Source organism: Malus domestica, chromosome 07 (genome assembly GCF_042453785.1).
Source record: "Malus domestica chromosome 07, GDT2T_hap1".
Lineage (NCBI taxonomy): Eukaryota > Viridiplantae > Streptophyta > Magnoliopsida > Rosales > Rosaceae > Malus > Malus domestica.
Window position 1 is genome coordinate 6,830,651 of NC_091667.1, and position 24,408 is coordinate 6,855,058.

Here is a 24,408-nt window from a genome sequence, read left to right on the forward strand (position 1 = left end):
ATGGGTTAGTAACAGCACGTGATCAGTGTAAATCACAATCTCTATACCCCGATATTATGTGTTCTTAAGCATTTTAAACGTGTGGGCGGCTTGAAAATGGCACAATGAGCCACTTTAGCAGATTTGAAGTTGAATCTTTTTTGTGCCAAACGACGAGTAAATTAGTCGTTCAGGGTTGGTAATATTGTATCAGTCAAATAAATAAGACTTGTCCCGTAGCGTTGAAACATGTACATCGTCTGTTATCTGTTGTTATTGAGAGGATGCGGAGTGTCATCTCATGTCGGAAATTTAAGATAACTTACATTTGTTTTGAGTAGTCAAACAACTCCTGCTGCCAACTGATTTGTGGCCGGAAGCTCAACTTTCTTCAGGGAAGTGTAACTTCGTATGTGACAGATCATGCACATTTTTTTTAATCAAGGAGAAGAGAATCACAAAGGATTTACGGTTATTTGCAACTCAAACACATAAATTTAGACATAAATGTTCAGGATCTAGGCTGCACAGCAGAAACCTCAAAATTTAACGACTTTTACATTACTCCCTCTGGTTTATTTTCATGCTCTTACTACATAAATGATGCTCCATTATTTGCCTCATGTGCTCTATGTGGTATCGTATCCTTCGTAAAAGTTCTCGAGACGTGGAACTTGTCTGCTGAGGATTACATCTCTCCAGGAAGCATAGTATCCTCGGGTAAATCACACACAGCGATACCCTGGAAAAGAATGAACATGGAGATTAAGATGTGCGAGTGGTGTCAACAGGTAGCAATAGTGTAAGAATGAAAAACGTACCTGCCCAGTAAGGTGAGCGACGCATCTTTTCTCAGCTAGTAATTCAGCTTCGCTCTGAAAGATTATCGTGTCAAATGAGACAATTAGTCCAAAACTACTACAAAGTCCACACTAGTTCAGTCAATGCCTACAATACACTACTAATTTCCGCGCCTGTATAGTACTTCAATCCAGTCAACAATGCATACCTTTTTTATTCGCTTGCGAAGATAGTCATCAAATTGTATGTCCTTTACAAGTTCATAGTCGCCGTCTCCCTGGGCGTTGTGAATAACTTATTAGAAGTGCCTATATCACAAACATAAACACAAGGAAAGGACAATCTCTTGGATAGACTTACTTTAGATCTGCATGGCATACTGAATACTAAATCCTCTGCTATACCATAGGGATTTCCATTTGTGTAAACCTGCAGTGGGATGGTACACAAGGGACGAAGATCAACTCATCATTAACTTTTGTGGCATTGAATCAACGCAGAATAACTTAACATTCGCATTTATGATGTTCAGTTTAATATCGATCTGGGATGTTTTATATGCATGCAATAATATGCAGGGACTTTCAGTGGCAACCAAAAACTAGAGAAGGAAACACAAAGAAAATTCAACTTAATTCCTTTTGTTTCTCAGAGAGTTGGGCATCAAAGTCAAATGTTTCTCCATCGAAACTAATGGAGTTCTGATCATATGGCTTCTCAAGATGGTCTGGTTGTTACAGAAGACAGACAGTATATATAGGCTTACAAAATGTGCATCATATCAAACAAACACGAACTTACTGCAGATGAAAACCAATCGCCCTCTGGGGTAGGAGTAATCAAAGACTTTATGGCATCTGCAATTGACATGGCAGTTGATGCAGCTGACGATCTTCCCCATTTCTTGATGAGCACACCTCCTCTCTGCGAATTGGATACATCTTCAGTAATTAAAAATGAGGAGCAGATATGGTTTTAGACAATGTTGAATTATGGAAATATACGTTCCGTCTTACCTTCTGGATAAGTTCGGTAAATTCTTCCTCTAACCATTTGTGATCCTTGATGACCTCTTTGACCGGCAAGCCATTAATTCTAGCATTTAAGAAGTCTGGCACCTGATAAGAATTACGCAATTCTTCTTCAAAACGAGAAGCTAGCAAAAATAATCCATGGTTTTAAAAGAGAATGATTAAATGACCTGGGTGGTTGAGTGGTTTCCCCAGATGGTCACGTTTGACACTTTATCATAGAAGACACCTGCTTTGAGGGCTAGCTGAATAAATCATAAGCCAACTATGTTAAATGATTATTCATTTTGGTCATGACCTAGTATTGATTATTGTCTATTCTACCAATGTTTGCGAGGCATATGTACCTGACATTTTGCTCTATTTTCATCCAGCCGTGTTAAAGCATGAAAATTCTTTGCAGGTATGTTTGGAGCATTTTTCAAACAGATGAGTGCACTGCATCAGGATGAATATAAGTAAAAGTGACGGGCATATCTCCGCTACCTGTGCATCCTTCCATCCCAAAAAATTGAAAAGACGAGGAAGACAATTACTTACTTTGTGTTACAAGGGTTTCCAACTACTATCACTTTGACATTATGTGATGCAACAGCATTAAGTGCTTTTCCCTGATTTTTGAAACAAAACATATATGATCAGAAACTATCGAGCCAATGTGTAATAGTGATATCATATAAAATCTAACAGAACCTGCTCAACAAAAATCTGCCCATTCAGATCCAACAAGTCTGCTCTTTCCATTCCAGGACCTCGAGGCTTTGCTCCTATTAAAAGAGCCCATTCTACATCTTGGAAAACCTCATATGGATCAATGCCAATGCTCACCTCCCGCAACAACGGAAATAGAGAATCCTCCAATTCCATAGCCACTCCTGAACGCAGAAACTGTTCTCTTAATTAGCCGCATATATACATAACTTAGAAGGGTTCACTTATGGTGAACACATTAAGTTATTGAATTCAAAACTTGTGCAACTTCAATAGATACATCATTCACTAATTAACTTTTCTTCCACTGTAATTCTAACTAACTGCCCTAATAACACTGCAGAAACACAGGCACACCCTCAACTAGAGGTAACATTGTATCTGACGGTGATAAAATATAATCTGCAATGTATCCAGTCCACGATATCTGGATGCTGAACCTTCTTTCTCAAGTGAGACAGACGACAATTGACATTGTTCAGTTCCTCTTTTAAACATAGGGAACAGTAGTATTGAAGAAAGTTGAGGTTCCACCATAAAACCAACTGGCAATATGGGGAGTAGCCCAACCACTTGTAAGCACATGCAATGTCCATCCTCTCATCAATGTGGGATTCATTCTCAACAAGCCCCCTCACATGTGGCAAATTTTCAAGCCTAACACGTGGGCAACACAACTCGGGTGAAGTGGAGCGCGTGTGGCCGTTGAGGTTCCACCATAAAACCAATTGGCAATATGGGGAGTAGCCCAACCACTTATAAGCACATACAAGGTCCCTCCTCTCATCAATGTTGGATTCATTCTCAACAACTATTAAGAAACCGGGGAATCTCAGATTTTGCGGACCAACTTAACTTAATCCTTCTAGTTATCAGATAATTAGGAAGTCAACAATGCAATTACTTGATTTGTATGAATAAATAACTATTATTGGTAGAAATCAACATTAAGGGTCACAAGATTTGTTTACTAATTATATTATTTGTGTAGGCGATATGAAAATGCTGCTTTGGACTGCACACGTATGTAAATCTACACTAAATTATGTCTATGTCAGAACCATACCTTCAAGAGCTTGGAAGGACCTTTCAGATCCCAATAGTTTCAACGCAATAGGTTGGTCTGGCCCAAAAACCTCGCCTGACGCAAGCTGGACAATAAGAAAGCATGTTGAAAATGTTGAACTTGTTAAATTCTAAGAACAAAAATGCGATTATATTCTAAAAACTAGAGAGGGTTAGAATATTTTTTTCTCTCTTTTATGCTCGCACACTAGCATATCAAGTAAAGGCTCCATCCCACAATTGCATGAATTTCTACATGCTCAGCAAATTAAAGCATAATCCAGTTTCTTGTCAGTTGAGAGTACTACATATCTCTACAAGCTCTATTTTCCAGTTTAACCTGATATGGTTTAGATTGTTGCAGGTTATCGGAAAGACCGTAGTCTAAGACTAAGATAACATGTAGGGAGGGACCGGATGGTTGCAGGACCCAATGGGAATAGAACTCCTAATTACAGGTTTAGAAATATAATGTTTTGAAGGTATTAACAATTTAACAAGGATTTACTGCAAGTTAAATAGGTAATTGCTAGTCAATAAGTTCCAAAAAGCAAAGCCACCATTAATGAAAAGGACAAAGTGCAAGAGGTTTAGGATGCAAGAAAGACTTACTTTAAAGAGCAGATGATTAGATATCATCCCAGCTGCACCTGAGACTGCAATATTAATTAATTTCTTCCATGATTTTGTCTCTTCTTCCTGTGAATTTTGGACCTTATTAGATACACTACTTAATTCATTGCAAAGGAAAAGCAACTGCAAGTCAATAATCAGATATGCTCTCTCTCTCTCTCTCTCTCTCTCTCTCTCTCTCTCTCTCTCTCTCTCAGACACACACACACACACACAAACACACATTACAAGCCCAGTTTGGATACTTTAAAACTGCATGCATCTTCAGCAGAAAGTCATTAACCAGCAACAAACAGAAAGAAAAAAACCCCAAAATCGACGGTTTTTGTCTGATTCACTATTTATGCAACAAAATTGTAAAACATAGATTACAGTACATAACAAATGAGTCTTATGCAGTAACTACTAAACAAAACAGAGAAAATTCTACTTTTGGTAATGTAAGTCTAAATATACTAGAACAGCTCGACTAGACAAATTGACAGACACCATATGTACACTTATATGACACGCTGAAGCTCCAGAGTTTTTACTACTAAGATAAGGTGAAAACCCCAAAAATCTATACCAAAATTCACAGAATCAACATAAACCCAGATAACAAAACGAAGAAAGGTTACAGCTTGGAGATCATAGGTGAGGCAGAACACGCCGAAGCACTCAGGCTTGTTCTTCGGGTCTTCGGTTTGCGCTGGAGCTGCTGGAGCTTGAACTTGACTGACATCAGGAACAAGAAAATTACTACTACCACAAAACAAAACAAAAACCCAAAAAAAAAAAAAAAAAAAAAAAAAGAGAGAGAAAGAAATGGTGGAGATATGTAAAGATATTAAAGCTTACTTGGGTGCAACAGAGCAACAGATTCTGGCATTTCGAGTGTGAGGGAGCGGCCGAAAAGCCACACGGCGGTGAGAGTGGAGATGGGTCGATAAGGATGAGAGCTGGGATAATTGAAAAAGGTGGGTCTTGGTGTATGAAGGTGTTGATAGCTCAGCTACTGCCATGGTGTTGGCGTTGTAGCAGAGACAAAAGATGAGAGGGAGAGAGATGGAAACAGGGGTTTTGAAGAGAAGGTCTGTATGAAGACAGAGACAGAGATTGGTTTGGAGGGAGGGAGATGAAGGAAGGAAGAGAGAGTGTGTGTAGGAAAAGATGGATTTTGAAATATTAGTCTAAGGCCATGCAAATGACACTTGTCAATATTCTCCCTCATCCATAAGATAATCTCTGTTTTATTTCTTAAATTTTATCAGATCTTAGATATGCTGCAATGATATTCGATGAGCATTTATGATCCTGATTGTAATGGCACTAGGTATTTGTAAGTACTGTAGCAAGTCCTTAAAGAATTACTTGTAGTTGCTTCCATTAAATTTTGATGGTTGTGTTCATAACTTAGGACAACAAGCTGCAGTTGGTTTTATTATTCAATACAAATGGAATAGCAAGAATCCATTTTGCTATTACTTATGTGATTGGAGGAAAAGTTTAATTTATGATTGAAATTTGGATTAGTTTGAGCTAAACGCTTAGGTCTTACAAACATTTTCAGGTTTTAATCAACATACTTCAATACAGATAAACCATGATTTTAACGTATTCTTTCACTGCTTGAAGATATTAAAAGTTTGAAAATGGATGTTCGGCTTATTTGTACTCGTCATTTTGGTTTCACACAAAACATGGCGAGTATGAACAAACTAAACCTCCATCATCAAACTTTTGCGACAACTTAGCTTCATTGGGACATTAGAGATTGAATGCAGTCGCATCCAACAACCAAAGTCCAAGATTTTGGCATCAACTAATAATATGGCTCCTACAGTAGCATTGCAGTAGCTAACTCGCCAGGGCAATGAGTGATAGACTTATTTCCTCTTAAGTCTTTATTTTATTGGGCTTGATATTTCGTTAATTTAGTTTGTGGTCGGAATTTCATGAACGTAAAGTGCACAATTGGACCCAAAAGAATGGAAAAAGGGAGCAAAAACCCAAAGGAGTCTCTCCCTGTTTCGGTACCACCACTACTTTTGTTGCTTGTGTTTTCGACATCCCACACCGCACCAAGACAAGGCAAGACGATCACGATAGGTTCCATAATTTTGTTTTGTTTTAAGTACAACGATATATTTTACATTAGTCACACAATATACAACTTAATTTGGTATCGAATTTATCATCTATGAGATTCAAACTTAAAACATTCACTTACAAATAAAGAGAAAAAATCCATGAGATTCTACACCCATGCATTTCACAATTAATGGCTAATAATAATAGTAATAGGAAAAATCCACACATGGTTGGTATGTAAAGAAATTTAAAAAAACCCATGCATTTCACAATTAATGGCTAATAATAATAGTAATAGGAAAAATCCACACATGGTTGGTATGTAAAGAAATTTAAAAAAAAATTAATTAGTCAGAATTTGGATGATAATCTGACTCTTAATTGGATAGAATGTAAATGACGTCTCAATACTTTCTTTTTAGTTGGAGAGTGAATATCAAAAACTCCCAATTTGTATAATATAACTGAGAAAGAATCCTTTCCCTATGCTTTTGTGAACATATCTACTATTTGGTTTGGTTGAGCAATGTACTTTGTAACGATCCAACAATTTTTCACTATTTGTAATAAACTAACAATCAATCTCTATATGTCTTGTTTTTTCTCTTCATAAAAATCCGGAGTAGCAACTATGTTTAAAGTTGGCTGGTTATCAAATGATGTGGTTGTTGCTGATTGAATTATTATTTAACTGTTGATTAACGTGGTTATTTCCTATTGGTGACACATAATTTGGTTTGCAAATTTTGTTTAAATTTTTGTTTTCCTAACATTACCCGTTATTTAAACGGTTACCCATAACCGTAACCATTAATTTTGAATAGGCGCGTAACCACGGGTGTTTTGTCCATCCTTATTTGGGGTTGGGGAATTGCATGATGGTGGTAAGTGAGAGGCTAAAATGCCTTTATGAGTCTTTTTAACCCCTAAAAAAGTGAACTGTCGTGGAAAAGCCACTAACTAGTCCTTTAAAAAAAGAGTCTAAAAAGGCCCAAGTCTTGGCTATAAAGGAAAGAAGTACTAGGACTGAAGATCGTAGGATTAAAGGGGAAGGGAAAAAGATCCTCTCCGGATCTCTCCCTCTAAAGCCCAAGGATCAAGTGATCCAGGCTTTTGAAATTTGATCCAACAGCTAAAAACAGAGAAGTTAGTAAAAACTTTTAAAAGTTATAATAATTATTAGCCGTTTGATCAAATTTCAAAGGCCCGGATCACTTGATCATTGGACTTTGGAAGGAGAGATCTTAAGAGGGTCTCTTTATGAGGGGAAGTCCTCCCCTGTGACAAACTATTCTTATTATGTTAAATGTCAATTGAATTAATATATTAGTACTAACTGTTTAGTGCTTGAGCTCTTATATATACAAACGAGCAATGGATTGCCTTATTGGATGATGTCTTTCTCTTCTTTAACTCATTGCTTCTAGAGCCCAAACTTTCTCCACTCGCTATAATTTAGAGTAAATTATCATATTGTTTGTTAAAAAAAAATCATATTATTTTTTCCCAAAAAGAAAACAAGGAATACAAAATATTCATAGTTTAAGTTGGTTACAAAGCTATTATTATCAATTCCCTACGCAAGATTAAACAATTTCAATATAAGAGACTGCAACGACTTTTTAACATCTCCCTTAAATTTATAATGCTAGTTGAAACCTGAAAACTACTTGGTTATGGATTCAAATTGCAGACGAATGCCATGACAATCTGGAAAACCACATGATCGATATCTTGTTTAGTTTACTCAGTCTTAGCTAAGTTGACGAGAGCAATATACTCCTCCGTTGCACCCAAGTTCAAAATGACTAGAGTGGCCTACTACTTCACGGCTGCATCGTAAGTTCAAAACCCCCTCATTATCTATTCTAAAGTTGAGGAGTAATTTGATTGTAGCTTAGCTACAGTCAAAATTTTGCCCCTTGATTTTGCTTTATTTACACAATGCTGCCACCAAATATGTGTTGGGCTGGGGTTTGGGCTCCATTTTTCTCTTCAATAGCCTTCTGTTGGTTTTTGGTAAGATGCCCGACCCTCAGTCAGGCTCTCAATGATTTAATTACAGTTCTGCCCATCGAAGATTACAATCCGATGGTGGGGATGATGTATTAGGAAGGGTAATTTTGTCCTCTCGGTTTTGAGTGAATTAGGGGGTAGCTGGTAGGTTTGCGTTTGTTGTCATTCAATGAGGGTTTGGGGGATGAAGGTTGAGAAAGAGAGGGAGAGAGATATAGAGAGAGAAATGGAAATAGAGCGAAGATGAGGGGTAGAGGTCTCAACGCTGTTGTTGCAAATGGATTTCACAAGTGGGAGAGTGGGGATGGTCAGAGAAAACCATATGGGTCGTCAAGATTTCAGGGAAAGAGGTATGGGTCATGAACAAAGGCAACTGAGGGTGGTGTGTGTCGGATCTTGCGTTGCATGCCTGGATTTCCAAAGATAAGTTCGTTTTTTTAATTGGATTCTTTACTGTTAGCTTAGATTTTCGAATTTTTTAGTACGTTAGGTCAGGTTTTGGGGGATTCATCTCTCTGTTTACTCCCTTATTTGTTTCATTTTTTCTCATTTTGGGGATTCATCTCTTTGTTCTGTTTGTTTGTTCTTTGTTTTAAGGTCAGTTGCTTTTTTTTTTGTGGGTTTTCAGTTTGTTAATTTGTTTAATGGGTATATTATATAAAACTACCTCAACTATTGGATTAATCACAGTTTCATACCTCATCTTTAAAAAAATGTCAATGTCATACCTCATCTACAAATTTATTACAATTTCATATCGTCCGTTAGTTGGTCTGTTAATTATTCCGTTAAATAGTGACGTGACTTAAAAAAATTAATTAAATATTAAAAACTAAAAAAATAAAATCATTTAATATTTTTTTTGTATGGGGGACCCATCCACTAACCTTTGTTTGCTCTGCCCTTATTCTCCTCTTACACTCTCCCTCAATCTCTCATCATTCCGTCCTCCCCCCTCCTTCCTTTCTATCTCCTCAAATTTTCTCACTTGCTAAAAAGACGGAAGCAGTGAAAGCAGGGGGCAGCGATGTCCTTCTCATCCGCCACCAACTTGGCCCAGCCTCCCCAGCTCAATACCACCGCCAGCACCCCCAGATGCAATGACAAGCCCTCCTGCTGCTCCCCCCAAAGGCATCCTCCTTTCTCGGATCTACCCGCAAGCTCCGACCCACTTCCTTCTCCTACTCCATTGCCCACCGCTGATCCGCCATTCTCCGAAGCTGTCAAGGAGAAAGGGAGAGAGGGAGAGAGGGAGAGTTGTCAAGGTCGGAGCAGACAATCCATCTCCCTGTTGCAGCGTGGGTGGGTTAGGGGTGGGTCCTATACAGAAAAATATTAAATGATTTTAGTTTTTTAGTTTTTAATATTTAATTAAATTTTTTAAGTCACGTCATTATTTAAAGTAATAATTGACAAATCAACTGAAATGCATGAAATTATAACAAATTTGTAAAAGAGGTATGACATTAATATTTTTTAAAGATGAAGTATGAAACTCTGGTTGTCTCAATATTTGAGCTTGTTTTATATAATTTACCCTTGTTTAATTGTTGTTAATTTTACAGTTTAATTGTTTCCCTAATCTGGATTGTTAAGTTTTGGACCTTTTTTTTTTTTTCCAAAATCCACATGAACTGAGCTTTAGTGCTAAAGGAGACATGGATTTTATTTTGTGCTGGACTTTATATGTATTCAGACTGGGAACACAATCTTTGTTGAATTCTAAGTTTTTATCCACTTTTGCTTTTTTGTTCCCCTTCAATGGTTTCAATTAATTGTTGTTTTAGTATAACTATTGCCTATATGTTTCGGATGAGGTATTTCTCTTACCTTTTCTTTCTTTCTTTACCGATACCGAAGCCCTTCCGCTAGTCCCTCTTTCGAGGAGGGACTTCGCTTCACTCTCCTTGAAGAAACCAAGTTTGCGGTTACGTATATGATAACCTAGAAGCATCAGCTTCTGAGGGTGTCATTCATTGCATGTGGTAAGTACTACGTGTTTTACGGACCTATGCTTTCTCTGCCAATCTTTTATTGTTGTTGTTGTTGGTGTAAGTATTTATGTTAAGTACTAGCAAACGTAGTGTTATTGCAAATTGTTCTATTTGATAGAAATATAGACATCCAGGATGGAAGGGTCACATATTTGGACCGTATTCTTGGAAGATGATTGCATTATTAAATAAACTGCATATAATTTGGGTTGGGTTGGGTTAGAAGATATGGCTACAAGAGGAATTAAATATGTGGATTGCTATCGAGTTGACAATGCAGGAATGAGATTTCTTCCTTTCTGAATGGCTTGTGTAGTCTGCAAGGAGGGGAAAAAGAAGGGGAGAAATTCCTTCTCTTCCATTATTTGGTTGGTCATGGAAGAAAATACTCATCTTTATCTCCTCAGTCCTGCATAAATTAACTGGAGTCTGAAATGTTCTTTTTAAGAAAGAGTTGGAAGTTTTTCTTATTTAGAATTTTAATGATTAGGTTATTGAAAACAAGCCAGTCCAAATATGTGATGGTTTACGCGTATCAGGTGGGAAGTTCAGAGTAGATCAACAAAATTAGACACTTTGTGATTTTGATTACAGCTTTCAAGGAAACATCAATTAAATAACCACTCTAGAGGTAGGTAATTGTTGTTGTCAAAAGCATAATGTTGGCATAGAAGGGAAATCAGTTGAGTCTTGTTTTCTGATCTGAGGATAGCCAAAATGAAGCCAGATTTCAAATCTGCTCAAGGATGTCAGCACAAATCTTTCCTGCTTGATCTCATATAAGCCTTAGCCTGATTAAGCAAAAAAAAAAAAAGGGCTTCTGGGCTACCATTGATCTCCTAATACATATCCTGTTCTGTAGGTGAATCTGGACAATCTAAGAAGTCAGAGTCATCTGAGAACATTGGCAGTGATGGTGATGGTGATGAGGATTGGTCACGGATTTCTTAGTTGCTGTCGAGGTACTCAGATCATAATTTGGATATTCTGAAAAGAGGAATCATATTCTACTATCTAGATATGCTCTTGTTATATTGAAGCCTATCTATAAAACTGAAATATTGTTTAACATTATTGTTCATGCCATACTTCGCTGATCCATTTGGAGCAGCAGAAAGAACTTTGGAATTTTGTTGTTTTATTGTTTAAAATTCTTGTAAATAGTGGATTCAAGTACCTTACTATTATTGTTGTATTTCAATACCTTAGTGTCTAACTTTTGTTATATTTCAATACAGAGTTCTTATCAGTTAATACATCAGACTATTATGTTATTAAGTTTGTCTCAACTGTTCAATACGAAATATACCAGACGATAGTTTTCTAACCTTTAAATTCCATTAGGTACTAAATTAAATTAGTTTGTTGTCTAAAGGGGCCGGCAGAGAACCATGAAATTCATTTGTACATTATACTTGTAAAAATCTATGTTGCCGTATGTTTACCTTCAGTATACTCTTGGGTAGTTCTGTATAAATTCTTTCATGCTCCGATAACTTCTCTTGCATGAATTTTAGGAATCTATTCTACTATGTTCAACTTTTCATTAGTGTGTGCTTTTCCATGTGGGTTACTTGGTCTAACTAAGGCCTGTCACGTTGTATCTTGTAGAATAGCTACTTTCAGAAACAAATTGATAGACAAATGGCAGAGGAAGACGGAGGTGACCACAGGCGCTGCTGATATTAAAAGCGAGCCGCATGCTTTTAATCAGGTCTGGTTCTATAATTGAACTTGTAAACATGCCTTTCCCTATGACTGACTTGTGCCATGCTTTGCCAGATATCCCTAGGAATTCATTTTTCGTTTTCCAATTGCAGAATATTAGTGAACAAGTTGCTTCTTATATAAAAGACCCAAGCAAAATGGTTGGGCAGATGCAGATGTGGAAATTAGCAGTTGCTGTATTTGGCAGTGTAAGACATTAACTCTTATATCTAAATTGAAAAAATGAAAATTTCACAGTTCCCAAGGTCTCACGCGCATGCTCAGATACATTTGTGCTTCATATTTTTAACATCATAACAAGATTGGTTTTTAACATTTAGTAATTTAAACACGAGTTATTGATGTGCAGGTTCCTGTGGGGGAGAACACTGCAAAGGGAAAGGTACTGATTGCATATAATTGTGGTTAACTATAATTCTATACTAATCTGAGGACCCATTTATAAATTCATTGGAATTCAATGTCCCATGGAATTTACAATTTTCCCATGTGCTATTTTAACTCCTAAATGAGGTACAAATTCATTGTTTGGGATGGATGTTGTTTATAATTAATTTGATACGACGTTTGAGCAAATTTTGGGTTGTTTGTGGTGTTTGCTTCAATTTTCTTTTTGGATGGCCCCGATGTGATTTGATGAATTTGTGCCTTTTATTGCTATAAGAATAAATCATGCAATCAGTGTGCAAGGGCTGTGAGTATTTAAGTACTTTTCATGCGCCATTAGCTTTAATCCTATCTTTTATTTAAAATTTTGATTTGTTTGCCACTTCGATGTGCAGCCTGTGAGGTCTGCTTTAATTACCTTGTGGATGTGTTATAAAAGTTATATTTCTATTTGCACGAATTGAGTAATTTTATTCTTTCACTTTAATAGGTGACACAATCTGATGCTGGTGCACAAGCTGATGGTGACCCTGAACTTTTGGATGACTCTGAGTTATACCAGACATTACTGAAAGAACTTTTTGAGACAATTGACCCATCATCTTCTGGTAAAACTATTAGGGCATCTCATACTTCATACATGAATGATTGCATTTGATTGTGATAAACTAATACGGTTTACCCAATCTATAGTATTTCCTGTAGTTCAAAACACATGCAATCAGATTGCATTTAAAAATTGTGGCTTTTGAAATTCTTAATGATTTTATCCTCCCATGTGATGCCCGGTATCCTCGTTAATGATATTCAAACAATTTGGACTCGTCTAACCAACTTTAAATAACTAAGTCTGAGTCATGAGGGAAGTTTCATTCAAACAATCTGTATCTATGTCTATTGAAGTCAATGACACTGCATTGTCTCAGCAGCTTGTTGTGGGCTTGGAGCCTCATCAATCCTGAACTTCTATTGTTTTTTTATTCTAATTTTGCACTATTTGATTATCTGCCTCAGAGACAGCTATTCCTCCTAATGCTTCCTGACCCTAATAATTCGGGTTGAAGAAGCAGAAACCAGCTCCGTAGTGTAGTAGCGATGCAAGGCTGAGCCAACTGTATACTCCTTAGATCTCAGGCTAAGAAATTGTCTGCTATTTATTTATTTGATATATTATTCAATCTTGTATCTGTTATACTTATTTACACAATTTTTCAATGGGAGTCGAGTCTTTAATAAGCATGATTTTATTGTAAATGACAATTAAGATCTGTAACTTTGACATTTATAAGCAAATAGGATGTTTTTGCTTTCCACGGTGCTGAAATAGCATCGCTAATGCTGGTGTATTTCAGTATTTGATGATGTTGAACACATTTGAGCTTTGCAATATTTGATGATGTTGAACATATTTGAACTTCGATATCTAATTGCTAGGGGCTTTTATATCTCAAGCGGTTAACCGCTTAGCTGTGAACCCGAAGTTTTGAAGGCAGAAAACATCTTGAAAACAAGGAGGGAATCCAAAGATGTCTGTATCAAGTAAAATTACTAACTCATGGATGGCTTGTGGACTACTGTCGCTTCTTTTTCTGGGAGATGGAGGACCGAACTACTAGGGCAAGCGTGAAAAATAAGCCGGCAGCTGTGAGGAGCACCTTCCAACCTCTGAGGCTGCAATTGTTACTGGCATCCCTCGTCCTTCCAATTGTGTAATCAGGTTCATCCTCCTGCCCTTCTTCTTTGTCTGAAAAACATACAAATAACATAAAATTTATGTTTTTGAATTGAATACAGGGACTTGGAAGTGTTTGGATGGAGTATAATTCATTGCAATACAACGACATAGCATACCTGTGTCTTCTTCATCAGTGTCCATGATGAGGCGATGTAAAAATCTCCGCGGAAAGATACTAGTGTTTTCAACATCTTCTTTATTGTAACCAGGGAGGTATATTCCTGGTATAGGCTCGCACATGTACAAATCTCCACCGATGACAAATGGGTAATTAGGATCTGATTTCGTGTTGTGCTGGGTACTTAACATTATATTATTCTGGTGTTCTTGCACAAGCTCGACACCAAACTCCTTTATCCGAAACAACTTATCTGGCCCGGCCATTACAGAAACCACCACTTGATGTCCACATTGTAATATTGTTTCTTTCTCCATTTTCCAATGGCTCAACCATATCATATCTTCTCCGTCACCTGGGATACCATATATTAATGGGATATAGATCCACTTTAGACCCTTGCTCTTGTTACTCACTTTAGTCAGTATTGGAGTATCAGAATCATAATTATCATTATTACAATTCTCCTCCTTTGCATAGGTAGCAAAGATGTTCAAGCCTCGAATTCTGTGACTAGCAAGTAGTAAAGGGACTATAAAAGATATCGAGGACTTGGTACTTTTATAGCTGAACCGGCCTGGAACCTCATTCCCAACAAAAAAGGTGCTGAATATACCATATAGATACAGTCCCTATGTTTTTGACACAGTCATCACAACATTACTCAGTCATTTCTTTCCCATTAAATATTTAAGACTTATGAGAGAGAGAAAGAGAGGCGCACCTGGACGGGGACCTCTTTTGAATAACTGTGTGTGAATGGATAACGCATTCGAACAACCGGCATGGATTCCAAGTTGCACAAGCCCAAAAGTTTGATTATTTCCACATCAACTCTATCAATAGGCTCTGACTTGTAATAATGCTCCCACTCAACTAGATTGTCATTTTCACCCACGTAGTACCCTCTAGACCGATCCTCAGACGGAAGATATTTTATTTTTCTTAATGATTTGCATCCGATTATATTTGTCTTTTTGTGTACTTTCGGCAACCCCATAAGCGATTCGAGCCTATTACAATCCCGGAAAGATAGATGAGTGAGCCTTCTCAAATCTTTGATGAAAACTGGCAGACTGCAAATTGGATTCTCATCTAAATGTAGTCTTCGCAAGTAGGATAGATTACTTAAATCCGTAGGAAAGACATCATCAGAAAGATTGCACCCCTTCAGACTTAACTCTACTAAAGAGCATGGAAAAGAACTTAAGATGGTTGAACTTCTTTCTGGCCACAATTCACTTATTGGAATTCCATCTGTCTCAAGAACTTTCAGAGACTCCATCTTCTTCATCATCTCCACTGGAAACTCATCAAGATTTGAGCAACCAGATAAAATGAGTGTTTCAAGTGATTTAAGCATGCACATGTTCTTCGGAAGCATCCTAAGATTCTTGCAATCCTTCAGATTCAAGTACACGAGTCTCTCCAGGTTTCCAATGGATTCATGAACATAAATCAAGCTGGTGCAATCCACAAGAATCAATTCCTCTAGATTGGGGCAAGGTGAGAAGTCCATGGTTTCACTCAAGCCATGAGAATGGCTGACGTCAAGGATCTTCAACGATGGAAGAAACTGGAAACAAATAAAAATAAACAAACAAAAAAATAACTAGGAGTTGATTCCAACATATGAAATTAATTAAAGAATTAAAACCTAAAGAAAGAAGGAAAAGAAATTGAAAACCGTAGAGTAACATACGTTTGCTCTTTTGCAGAGTTGTCTCAAGTTGCTATATTGCATTTCAAGAACTATCAATTTCTCCAAAGAAAAATCAACAGGAATTGAATCCAAAGGAAATTCGAGCCAGCACAACCATCTTAACCCTGTCGGAAGTTCTGCATAACATCCGTCCAGTCGTACATGTCTAAGACAGAGCAGTTTCAGTTTGTGCATCCTTGCAAATGAATTGGTTTCCAAGACATTCTCGTTTGAGTTTATGGGACTGTTTGTAAGCAGTTCATGCATGTCCAGCATAAGACCTTCAATTGCTTGCGTACCCTATAAAAGAAATCGGAAAAAAATTTGGTTAATTAGCACAAGAGAAAAAGAAACACACACACATACAATGAACATTTCTTACATTCTTTTCTCTCAATACTTCGAAAGAATCCTTAGAGCGCGACAATCTACTACGATTCCCAGGCTCATATGATTCTCGGCGAACAACTTCTCGTCCCATGTCACGAATCACGTCATGCATAGACAACTTGTTGTCCCTATCAATTGTCACCAAGCACCTATCTACGAGATTTTGTATGCCACAAATTGTCTTGAAGTCACATCCATCTAGTATTCGGACAATGTAATCTTCATCCTTTCCAATAAAGAAACAAGCAATATGGAGGAATAATTTCTGGTCATGGTCATCTTGTAAAGAGTCATAGCTTATTCTCAATTTATCCATGATTTCACCATTTGGAATAGCTTCTAACTTCTCCAATGTACTTTTCCATACACGCTTAGGTTCCCCGAAAAGAGAAGAACCCAAAACTTTGAGAGCTAATGGAAGTCTTCCGCTGTGTTGTACGACTTCTTCAGAATATTTCTCATAACCTTCAAGGGGATGATCCTGGCCAAAAGCATGCTGGCTTAAGAGCTCCAATGATTCATCGAAACCCAAAGATCCAACTTCATGCACCGTAATACCTTCATGTGCCTTTAGCAACCTTTTACGCCTAGTTGTTACGATTATTTTACTTCCAGGATAAAACTGATCTTTCATTCTCAGTACTGCATCTAATTGGTCCATATGGTCCACATCATCAAGAACAAGAAGAACTCTTCTAAAGCTTATGGCTCTTCCAATCTTAATTATCCCCTCACTAACATTGTGTATTTTCTCCTTTTTCCCATTTAAAATATCATAAAGAATTTGCTTTTGTATTTGAACTAAGCCGTCTGGATGACTTGCCGTTTCTCTGATACTTTCAACATAGCTGCTTCCTTTAAAACTTTTAAAGTTTGTATTGTAAACACATTTTGCAATGGTTGTCTTCCCTATTCCAGGCAGCCCATAAACAACAAGTATACCAACATCATGTGAGGGATCTTGTAACCATAAATTGATGTGGTCGACTCGAGAATGGATTCCAACCAGTTTTGATTCAACGCTCAAGTGTGTGCGGCTTAGCTTATCACGAATCACTTTAACAATATCTTTGATAAACTTTGACTCGTACCTAAGAATTTGTAAATAAAATGAAAGATGAATCAAACATGTCGTGCACTCGATATCAATCAATTATACGAAGTCTGAACATCATGGAATTCACAAGAGAAAATTATACTAAGGTTCGATCAATAATTCTTAACATCAATTCCATGCAGCTACATGGTACAGATCCTGACAACTTAATTGACCTTAAATGGGATTATTACTGGAGCAATTTGCCTGAAGTCATATGAAAATTTGTGTTGAGTAAATCAATATTTTGTGATTTTATTGGACAGGTCAACAACAACAACAACAACAACAACAAAGAGAAGACAAAAGAAGAAAATGAAAGTTACCCATAAGCTTGATTTTGTAAAACCTTCCCAGCTAGATCTGCAACCTCTGCAAGTGCCTTCCTCCATCTCTCCATCATGTCGGGGGGTTCAGTTTTCCGGTGTCCAGCAAATGCCTCGGCAATGCTTCCCGTCTGCTTCCTCACATGGGACGGATCAACATCGTAGAAGACCGGTATAACCACATGGTCCGAGCTGGCCCTCTTGTGGTCAACGATCTCGACAAGCTCGTTAAGGCACCATCTGGATGACGCGTAATCTTTCGAAAACACAATGACAGAAGTTCGGGACATTTGGATTGCTTGCTTCAGTCCTGATTTGATATCTTCTCCCGTCTTGAGTTCATCGTCGTCTCGAAATGTGCGATATCCTGCGCTTATCAAAGCTGTGTAGAGGTGGTCGGTAAACGTCTTGCGAGTGTCTTCACCTCTAAAGCTCAAGAACACGTCGTAATGATAACCCCGACGAGTGTTGGAATCAGAGGAAGCTCCTTGAGTTGTTCTCACAAGAGCCATTGATGTGGATCGGCGGACAACCAAAAAAAACTGGTCTTTGTTAAGTGCAATGCAAATGTCTCTGTGCAAGGGAGATATTTAATTAGGTCATTCTCATCTACTTCCAGGAAAATTAACAAGCAATTATAAAATGGGTCGTTCGTTCCCATGCATTGACCCAAAAAGTGTTTCTTTAAGTCATGGTCGGCCACTAGTGGTAGAGATGAAAAGAAAAAGAAAATATTACTTCTTGTTTTATATTGTGATTTTCTAAATTACAATTATATTGATCGTTGCTCACCTTTTTGTGATAAAATGCACTTCTAGTTGCACAAAAATGTTTTGTGATAAAATACTACACACTTTGATCGTTGCTCCATACTCATTTCTGGTTCTTGAATTGTTGGAACCATTTCTACCAATCAACATACCATTACCAACTAGTGTTTCCAATATCACCATCTGGAAGGTTTATATATTCAACTGCAATATTGAATGTCCTAAAGATGATGAGGTAATGAGACAAAAATTAAAATTTGATAGAACCGCATAATAATGTGGCACTTGTAATGTTCAAGTAATTTCATAAGGAAAGTTTAGAAAAACCTGAATCTAGGTACATATGGTTGAACTTAAGGTGTTTGATCGAATTGTTATGTAGTTATAGATTTATTGTATAATTACGAAATTCGACAAGTTATGTCTACGTTCTCGAAATAAGAATACTAATTTTTCATTATACGAAATACAATTTACAATGTAAGAAACAAGGGAAGTTGGAAACATTTTGCTCTTTTCCGTGACATAATGATAAAGATGACTTTCCTTTTTTATTTTTTGTTTTTATGCTTTTCTCTCTTTTCCTCTACTCTCCTAAGCTTCCTTCCCCTTATCCCTTCTTTTCTTCTTTTCTTCTTTGCCCTTCTCCTTCTCTCTATTCTCCGAAATTTCCACTCATTTTCCTCCTTCCTTTTCTCCTTTTCCCTATTATATTTGGGTTGAGATGTGGACCTGTTATGGATGGACAGACAGCCAAGTCAATGCTTGTTTTGGTCAAGCAATTGGAAAGATGTCTTTTGCTCAAGGAAGTGATGGCCACTAGTGGTAAGTGACGAGGGAATTGGATTCTCTCTTGAGCCTCAGGAGCCTCTGGCCAACACATAAGTTCAGGAGCCTTTTGACCCACACATAAGGATCGTTAGATTTTGATCCAACGGCTATAAATATGGGATCTTCTAAAAGTTATAATAATTGTAGCTGTTGGATCAAAATCTAACGGCCTTTGTGTGTTGGTCAGGAGACTCCTGAGCCCAACCTCAGGAGGGGATCCAATTCCAGTAACGAGAGGAGGAGCCCGTGCAATTTTTTTCTTGATTATTCATTATTTAAAAGTGGATGAATAATGTCATTTAATATTACAGTTTAATAATATTCCTCTTCACTTGTAAGTGAGAGGTCTTAAATTTGATTCTCGCCAAATGTGAATTTGAACCATATTATTACTAGCTCATTGTGAGGTTTAGCTCACTCTCTCTTCTTAACGTAACAATGTAAATAATATTGTTTGTTAAAAAAAAAAATAATATGAATAATAGCAACTTGGTCTACTTTCATATTTCATTTCAACGTTGGGAAAGGTCCAACTTGGTGTACTGTTACTTTTGTTAATTATCGTTACTTTATTTAATGAGAGATTCTTTTAGATAACCAAATTTTACTTTTAAAGGCGTCATTACTCAATCAATATTTGCCACGATTTCAAAACATACTTTACTTTTCTTATAGACGATTGCCATGTTATGGGTTTGTGAGATAAAGACAATATCTCCCCATCCGGTTGATAAGGATGGTGGAAATAAAGGATATGGCCATACATGACATCCAAACTGTTGAAAGAAACTTCCATTTTTTAAATGTCTTGCACAGATTATATTTTATAATTAGGATAAATTAGAGCTTTACAAATTAAACAATGCACTGTAATATAGTTGCAAAGTCCTCTGTCGTAAACTCTATATGTTGATGAATGTCTAAAATAGAGTTCACTACAAGAAAATAAGTGGAAGTTTATCCTACACATTTGCAATTAAAAAGACAAATAACATGTGTACACATGATGTAGGATTTAACGAGGTAAAACCCACTACTGAGAAAATTTCCAAACTCTTATAGCGCGTTTACTAATCCGTAATTGGAATGAGAATAAAGAATCTGATTCCGATTACGGATTATACATGTGTTTACTAAAATTGGGAGGAATCAACAGTGCATGGGGCCCACACAAAAAATGGAATCTAATTCCTGAAATTGAAGGATTTGGATTCTCAACATATACAAGGTATTTGGATTCCGGATTGCACAAGCTATCGGAATGATAAATTTTTTTCCTTTTATGCCCTCACTTACTTTCATTATTTCTAAGATTATCCTTTTAACCCTAGACTTATTTTTCTTTTCACCCAGCTCATTTCTATCTTCTCTCACCCAAGATTATCCTTTTAAAGTCAATACTTAAACTTATAAAAAATAAACAAAATCATTTTAGTATGTCTATGAAATAAAAAAGCAATTTAATTTTTTCTTACTATTATATACTATATCAAATTTTATTAAAAAAAAGTATATAAAATATTTGATTTGAGACAAGGGCATCTTAGTAATCATACTGATTTATATTCCGATTTTTCTGAATTAGTAACAAGTTTTATGGAATTGTATTCCGATTCCGGACAGTTTTAGTAAACAACTTCAATAGGATTCTGATTCTGATTCCACCTCATTTCAATTCCTCCTCAATTCAATTCCTCTCAATTTGATTACGGATTAGTAAACGCGCTATTAAGCCAGAACAAACACTTAGAGAAATGAGTATAGAAAGACTTACAAAACTCATCAACTAGACCCACATATGAGTCGGCAATTTTTTTCACTGCGCTTTGCTACCCGATCTCTCTTCGGCTTTCAAGTGGAAATGGCACGACACTAACGCAGTCGTCAATCACTGTCTCCTCGAACTTTGCAAGATACTAATGCGATCATGCAAATTGTATGAAATGGTAATAATTTTTTAAAATCAACCAATTACAAAAATCACAAGGCATATTTTCATAATTAATTTTTAATTGAAACACGAGGAAAAATTAGTGATTAAAAACTAAAATATTCTCTTTGAAAACACATGGACACAAAATTGATTTTTTCTCAAATAAAAACTCTATGCCGACTCACATTAAAACCCAGAACATGCAACATATAAGTTTTGAATAAACAGTGAAGAAAATATAACTTTCTCTTTCTAAATGCAGTACTGCCGACTTCCATGTGCCGTATATGAAAGCTGCTATATGAATTCTGCTTACAATATAAATCTCAGCAGCTACAGAAAACCACTCATGCTCAGCGATAGCAATAACCAAAACCACACAAACTACTTTAATGCATGCAACACCCAAAACTGAAAACCATATTCTAATGCACTCGGTGGTGTGCTAATGCATATGCATTGACGAACATACCTGAGTGGACGTCTCTAAAATGCTTGGTATTTTTGTGATCGAGAGCACAAGAGATAAACTTAGACTAAAATCGGCCTGACCTTGAACAAGCAAAGCCTCGAGTAGACCAACACGGATGCGCTGCAACTCATCCACTTCCTTCTTCAGACTTTCGTTGATCTTCAACACACCTTGGAGTTTCAACACTTGGGGTTCAAGCTTATCGACGATCTTCTGGAAGTGGATTACTTGATTATAAGCAACAATCAACTCACTCTTCATCCCGTAGGAATAATTACCATGTTAATTGCAAGATATTATTTCACATAATATTTTGCAATTGTTTTCTAATTACCACCATATATGGCCAGCCACTCTCCACCCAAAGGGCTGGACACCCTCCTATAAATACCCCTTGCATCCCACTAAAATGCTAACTCATTTGCTACCCACAAACTCCTAAATACATTCATTTCAGAATTCTAACTTTAGCATCGGAGATTCTTCGGCCAAAATCCTCCTCATTCATCGTGGACGCGTAAGACTTTTGGCCTTAATCTTAGGCATTATTATTTTGCAGGTACATTTTTGTCAAAGGAAAAGACGGAGAAAATTTGCTTCCATAATCTTCGCTCAAGTTCTGTCAGAAAGTTACACATAAAGTTAGGAACTTTAAGAAAATCTCAATTCTAACAAAAATTGATTGGAATTGAACACAACCGATCTTTCTCTTTATTGTGCATTGAGTCGTCGACGTGCCCATCGGCCTCTCCTCCTTTTCCCTTTTGTCCGTTACCAACCTTCAACATCACAATTGTCTCAATTTGAACTGAGAAAATTAATTCCACCACATGTGTATTCTTAAATCTTTCAGATTATTTTGAGACATCTCTCTACAATCACCTGAATTTTCTGTGCAACTCCATTTAAAATAACGAATTTTGATTGCTTGGTGACATGATGGTCAAGAATTTATAGTCACTTCCGCTCAAATTTATGGGGTATTGCTTGGAAAGATTTGTCAATATAAAAGATCGTTATCCTAACCAAACACTCACTTCTCTCAATCATTTGATACTCTCTTGTTTCTTCGTTGTCAATCTTTTACACGATCCTCATGCGTTACTCCGTTACCTTGAAGAAGACCACGGGCTTATCTCATGGTTCAAATCAAAGAGTTAAATCATTAGAAATTGGAAAATATTCACACACCAATTTTTACTTCTTACACACCCTTATTAATTTTTTGCCATTTTTCTTTTTCAACTCATTTTATCTGATGTCCAAAAATTGAGAGGGGTGTGTGAAAAGTAAAAATTGGTGTTTGATAGCACTACCTTTAGAAATTTTTACGAGTACTCCAAGGACGACAAGATTAATATGTCTCATTTTGTCGGTAAATCTTCATTAGTTTGAATTATTGGGTAGTCCGATATAGGTAAATCTTCAATAATACGAATTACTGGGTAATCAGACTTTATCCATTAGATTGGAAAGTAAATAAAAATAGTATTTTCTCAATTCAATCTTGATCGTTCATTTCGCGTTCATGTCTCAATTCAATCTTGACCGCCTTATATTTCGAGCACACTAAGCATCTCCGATGTACCAAAAAATTTGGACTCAAATCTTATATTTTAGTCTAAATACGAGTCTAAAGGTTCTCCAAACTCGTATTTATGCCTCCAGAGAAATGAAGATCCAATTTGAGTTTCAGCATGAGATTTGAATTGAGAGTGGAGCCCATACCTACTAAGAAAATTGTTACTCAACCAAGAATAATGAGATTTGAGTCCAATCATCTCCAAAATACACAACCAAATTATTAAAATTCAAATATGAATTTTGAGTACAATATCTTCTCCTCCAATGTAAGGACTCAAAATTTAAAACTCAAAACGAGTTTTAGAATTTGAGATTTTAAGATATAAATACATCACCTTTTAAGATCCAAATATAAAAATATTGTCTAAAATTGAGTCTTTACATTAGAGATACTTTGATAGGTCTCTCGTAAAACCAAGTTGGTCATGAAATTTTTAAGCACTATGATTAGCACATGAGGGTCTTGGTCGGCTATTATTAAGCTTCCCCACATGCATGTTAGCTGCCGCACGCGTAATCCAAAAATATACAATGAATTTTCTTTAATTACAATAACAAAAGACGATGACAATATTGTAAATAAGTTAAAATTTAGGTGTAGTGACAGTACCACAATTAAGTTAAAGTTGGCACCAGCAATCGTTTCTTCATAAAACAGAAGCTTTTTCAAAATTTTCATTTCAAATCATTAATGTGTTTTTCATTGAAAATTTTGTTGTATGAAAATTTTCCATTAAAACTCACTGATATAAAATCAAAGAGTGGTTATTTGATCTAAAAGAATTGAGTAAAACCAAGAAAATTCAAAGAACAATCTCCAAGAAGACACACGTATGCTGCTTAAATTCTCATGCACGCGTGCTAGTCTTGAAACGAACAAGTCCTTATCTAACATATAATCATAGTATTAGTACCACGTTCCATTGGGTCGTCTTCGTCGAGCTTGAACTAAGTTCGAGCTATATCACAAAATATATGAGCTGAATATATCAAAGTTCCATATCGACTCATTTTTTTAACGGGTCTATTTTTT

At 36.5% G+C, this 24,408-nt stretch overlaps 3 protein-coding genes and 1 long non-coding RNA gene across 7 annotated transcripts in view; 1 reads left to right on the top strand and 3 right to left on the bottom strand.

Annotated features, from left to right (window-relative positions):
- Positions 1 to 393: 393 nt before the first annotated feature.
- LOC103402801 (malate dehydrogenase [NADP], chloroplastic-like) lies at positions 394 to 5,635 on the bottom strand. The gene is made up of 14 exons (XM_008341558.4): positions 5,061 to 5,635; positions 4,841 to 4,937; positions 4,200 to 4,286; positions 3,589 to 3,673; positions 2,505 to 2,686; positions 2,352 to 2,422; positions 2,159 to 2,249; positions 1,982 to 2,056; positions 1,797 to 1,898; positions 1,582 to 1,704; positions 1,141 to 1,209; positions 989 to 1,057; positions 801 to 854; positions 394 to 721 (listed from the first exon to the last, which is right to left on the bottom strand). The coding sequence occupies exons 1-14, from the start codon at positions 5,222 to 5,224 to the stop codon at positions 668 to 670; spliced, it is 1,323 nt and encodes a 440-aa protein (XP_008339780.1). The 5' UTR covers positions 5,225 to 5,635; the 3' UTR covers positions 394 to 667.
- Positions 5,636 to 9,238: 3,603 nt separating this feature from the next.
- Positions 9,239 to 24,408, top strand: part of LOC103402802 (uncharacterized) — a 41,223-nt gene continuing 26,053 nt past the window's right edge. The window contains exons 1-9 of one of the 4 annotated variants that reach the window (XR_011583007.1): positions 9,239 to 9,622; positions 10,170 to 10,294; positions 11,166 to 11,265; positions 11,915 to 12,017; positions 12,124 to 12,219; positions 12,381 to 12,413; positions 12,909 to 13,026; positions 13,853 to 14,135; positions 14,213 to 14,562. Coding sequence is in view for 2 of the 4 variants with exons in the window: in XM_070825200.1 (XP_070681301.1) it covers positions 9,410 to 9,622; positions 11,166 to 11,265 (313 nt within the window). In the remaining 2 variants the exon portion in view is untranslated. Of the gene's footprint in view, positions 9,623 to 10,080; positions 10,295 to 11,165; positions 11,266 to 11,914; positions 12,018 to 12,123; positions 12,220 to 12,380; positions 12,414 to 12,908; positions 13,027 to 13,432; positions 13,656 to 13,852; positions 14,136 to 14,212; positions 14,563 to 24,408 lie in introns of those variants that run through there. The other 3 variants (XM_070825201.1, XR_011583008.1, XM_070825200.1) reach the window with 3 other exon arrangements.
- LOC139197542 (disease resistance protein RPV1-like) lies at positions 13,834 to 18,460 on the bottom strand. The gene is made up of 6 exons (XM_070825197.1): positions 17,786 to 18,460; positions 16,356 to 17,454; positions 15,974 to 16,273; positions 14,996 to 15,847; positions 14,270 to 14,903; positions 13,834 to 14,162 (listed from the first exon to the last, which is right to left on the bottom strand). The coding sequence occupies exons 1-6, from the start codon at positions 18,295 to 18,297 to the stop codon at positions 13,990 to 13,992; spliced, it is 3,570 nt and encodes a 1,189-aa protein (XP_070681298.1). The 5' UTR covers positions 18,298 to 18,460; the 3' UTR covers positions 13,834 to 13,989.
- The window catches only part of LOC139197545 (uncharacterized), a 55,897-nt gene continuing 53,867 nt past the window's right edge, over positions 22,379 to 24,408 (bottom strand). Inside the window, exon 3 of the long non-coding RNA XR_011583010.1 lies at positions 22,379 to 22,570. This is a non-coding gene — a long non-coding RNA (uncharacterized lncRNA). The remainder of the gene's footprint in view (positions 22,571 to 24,408) is intronic.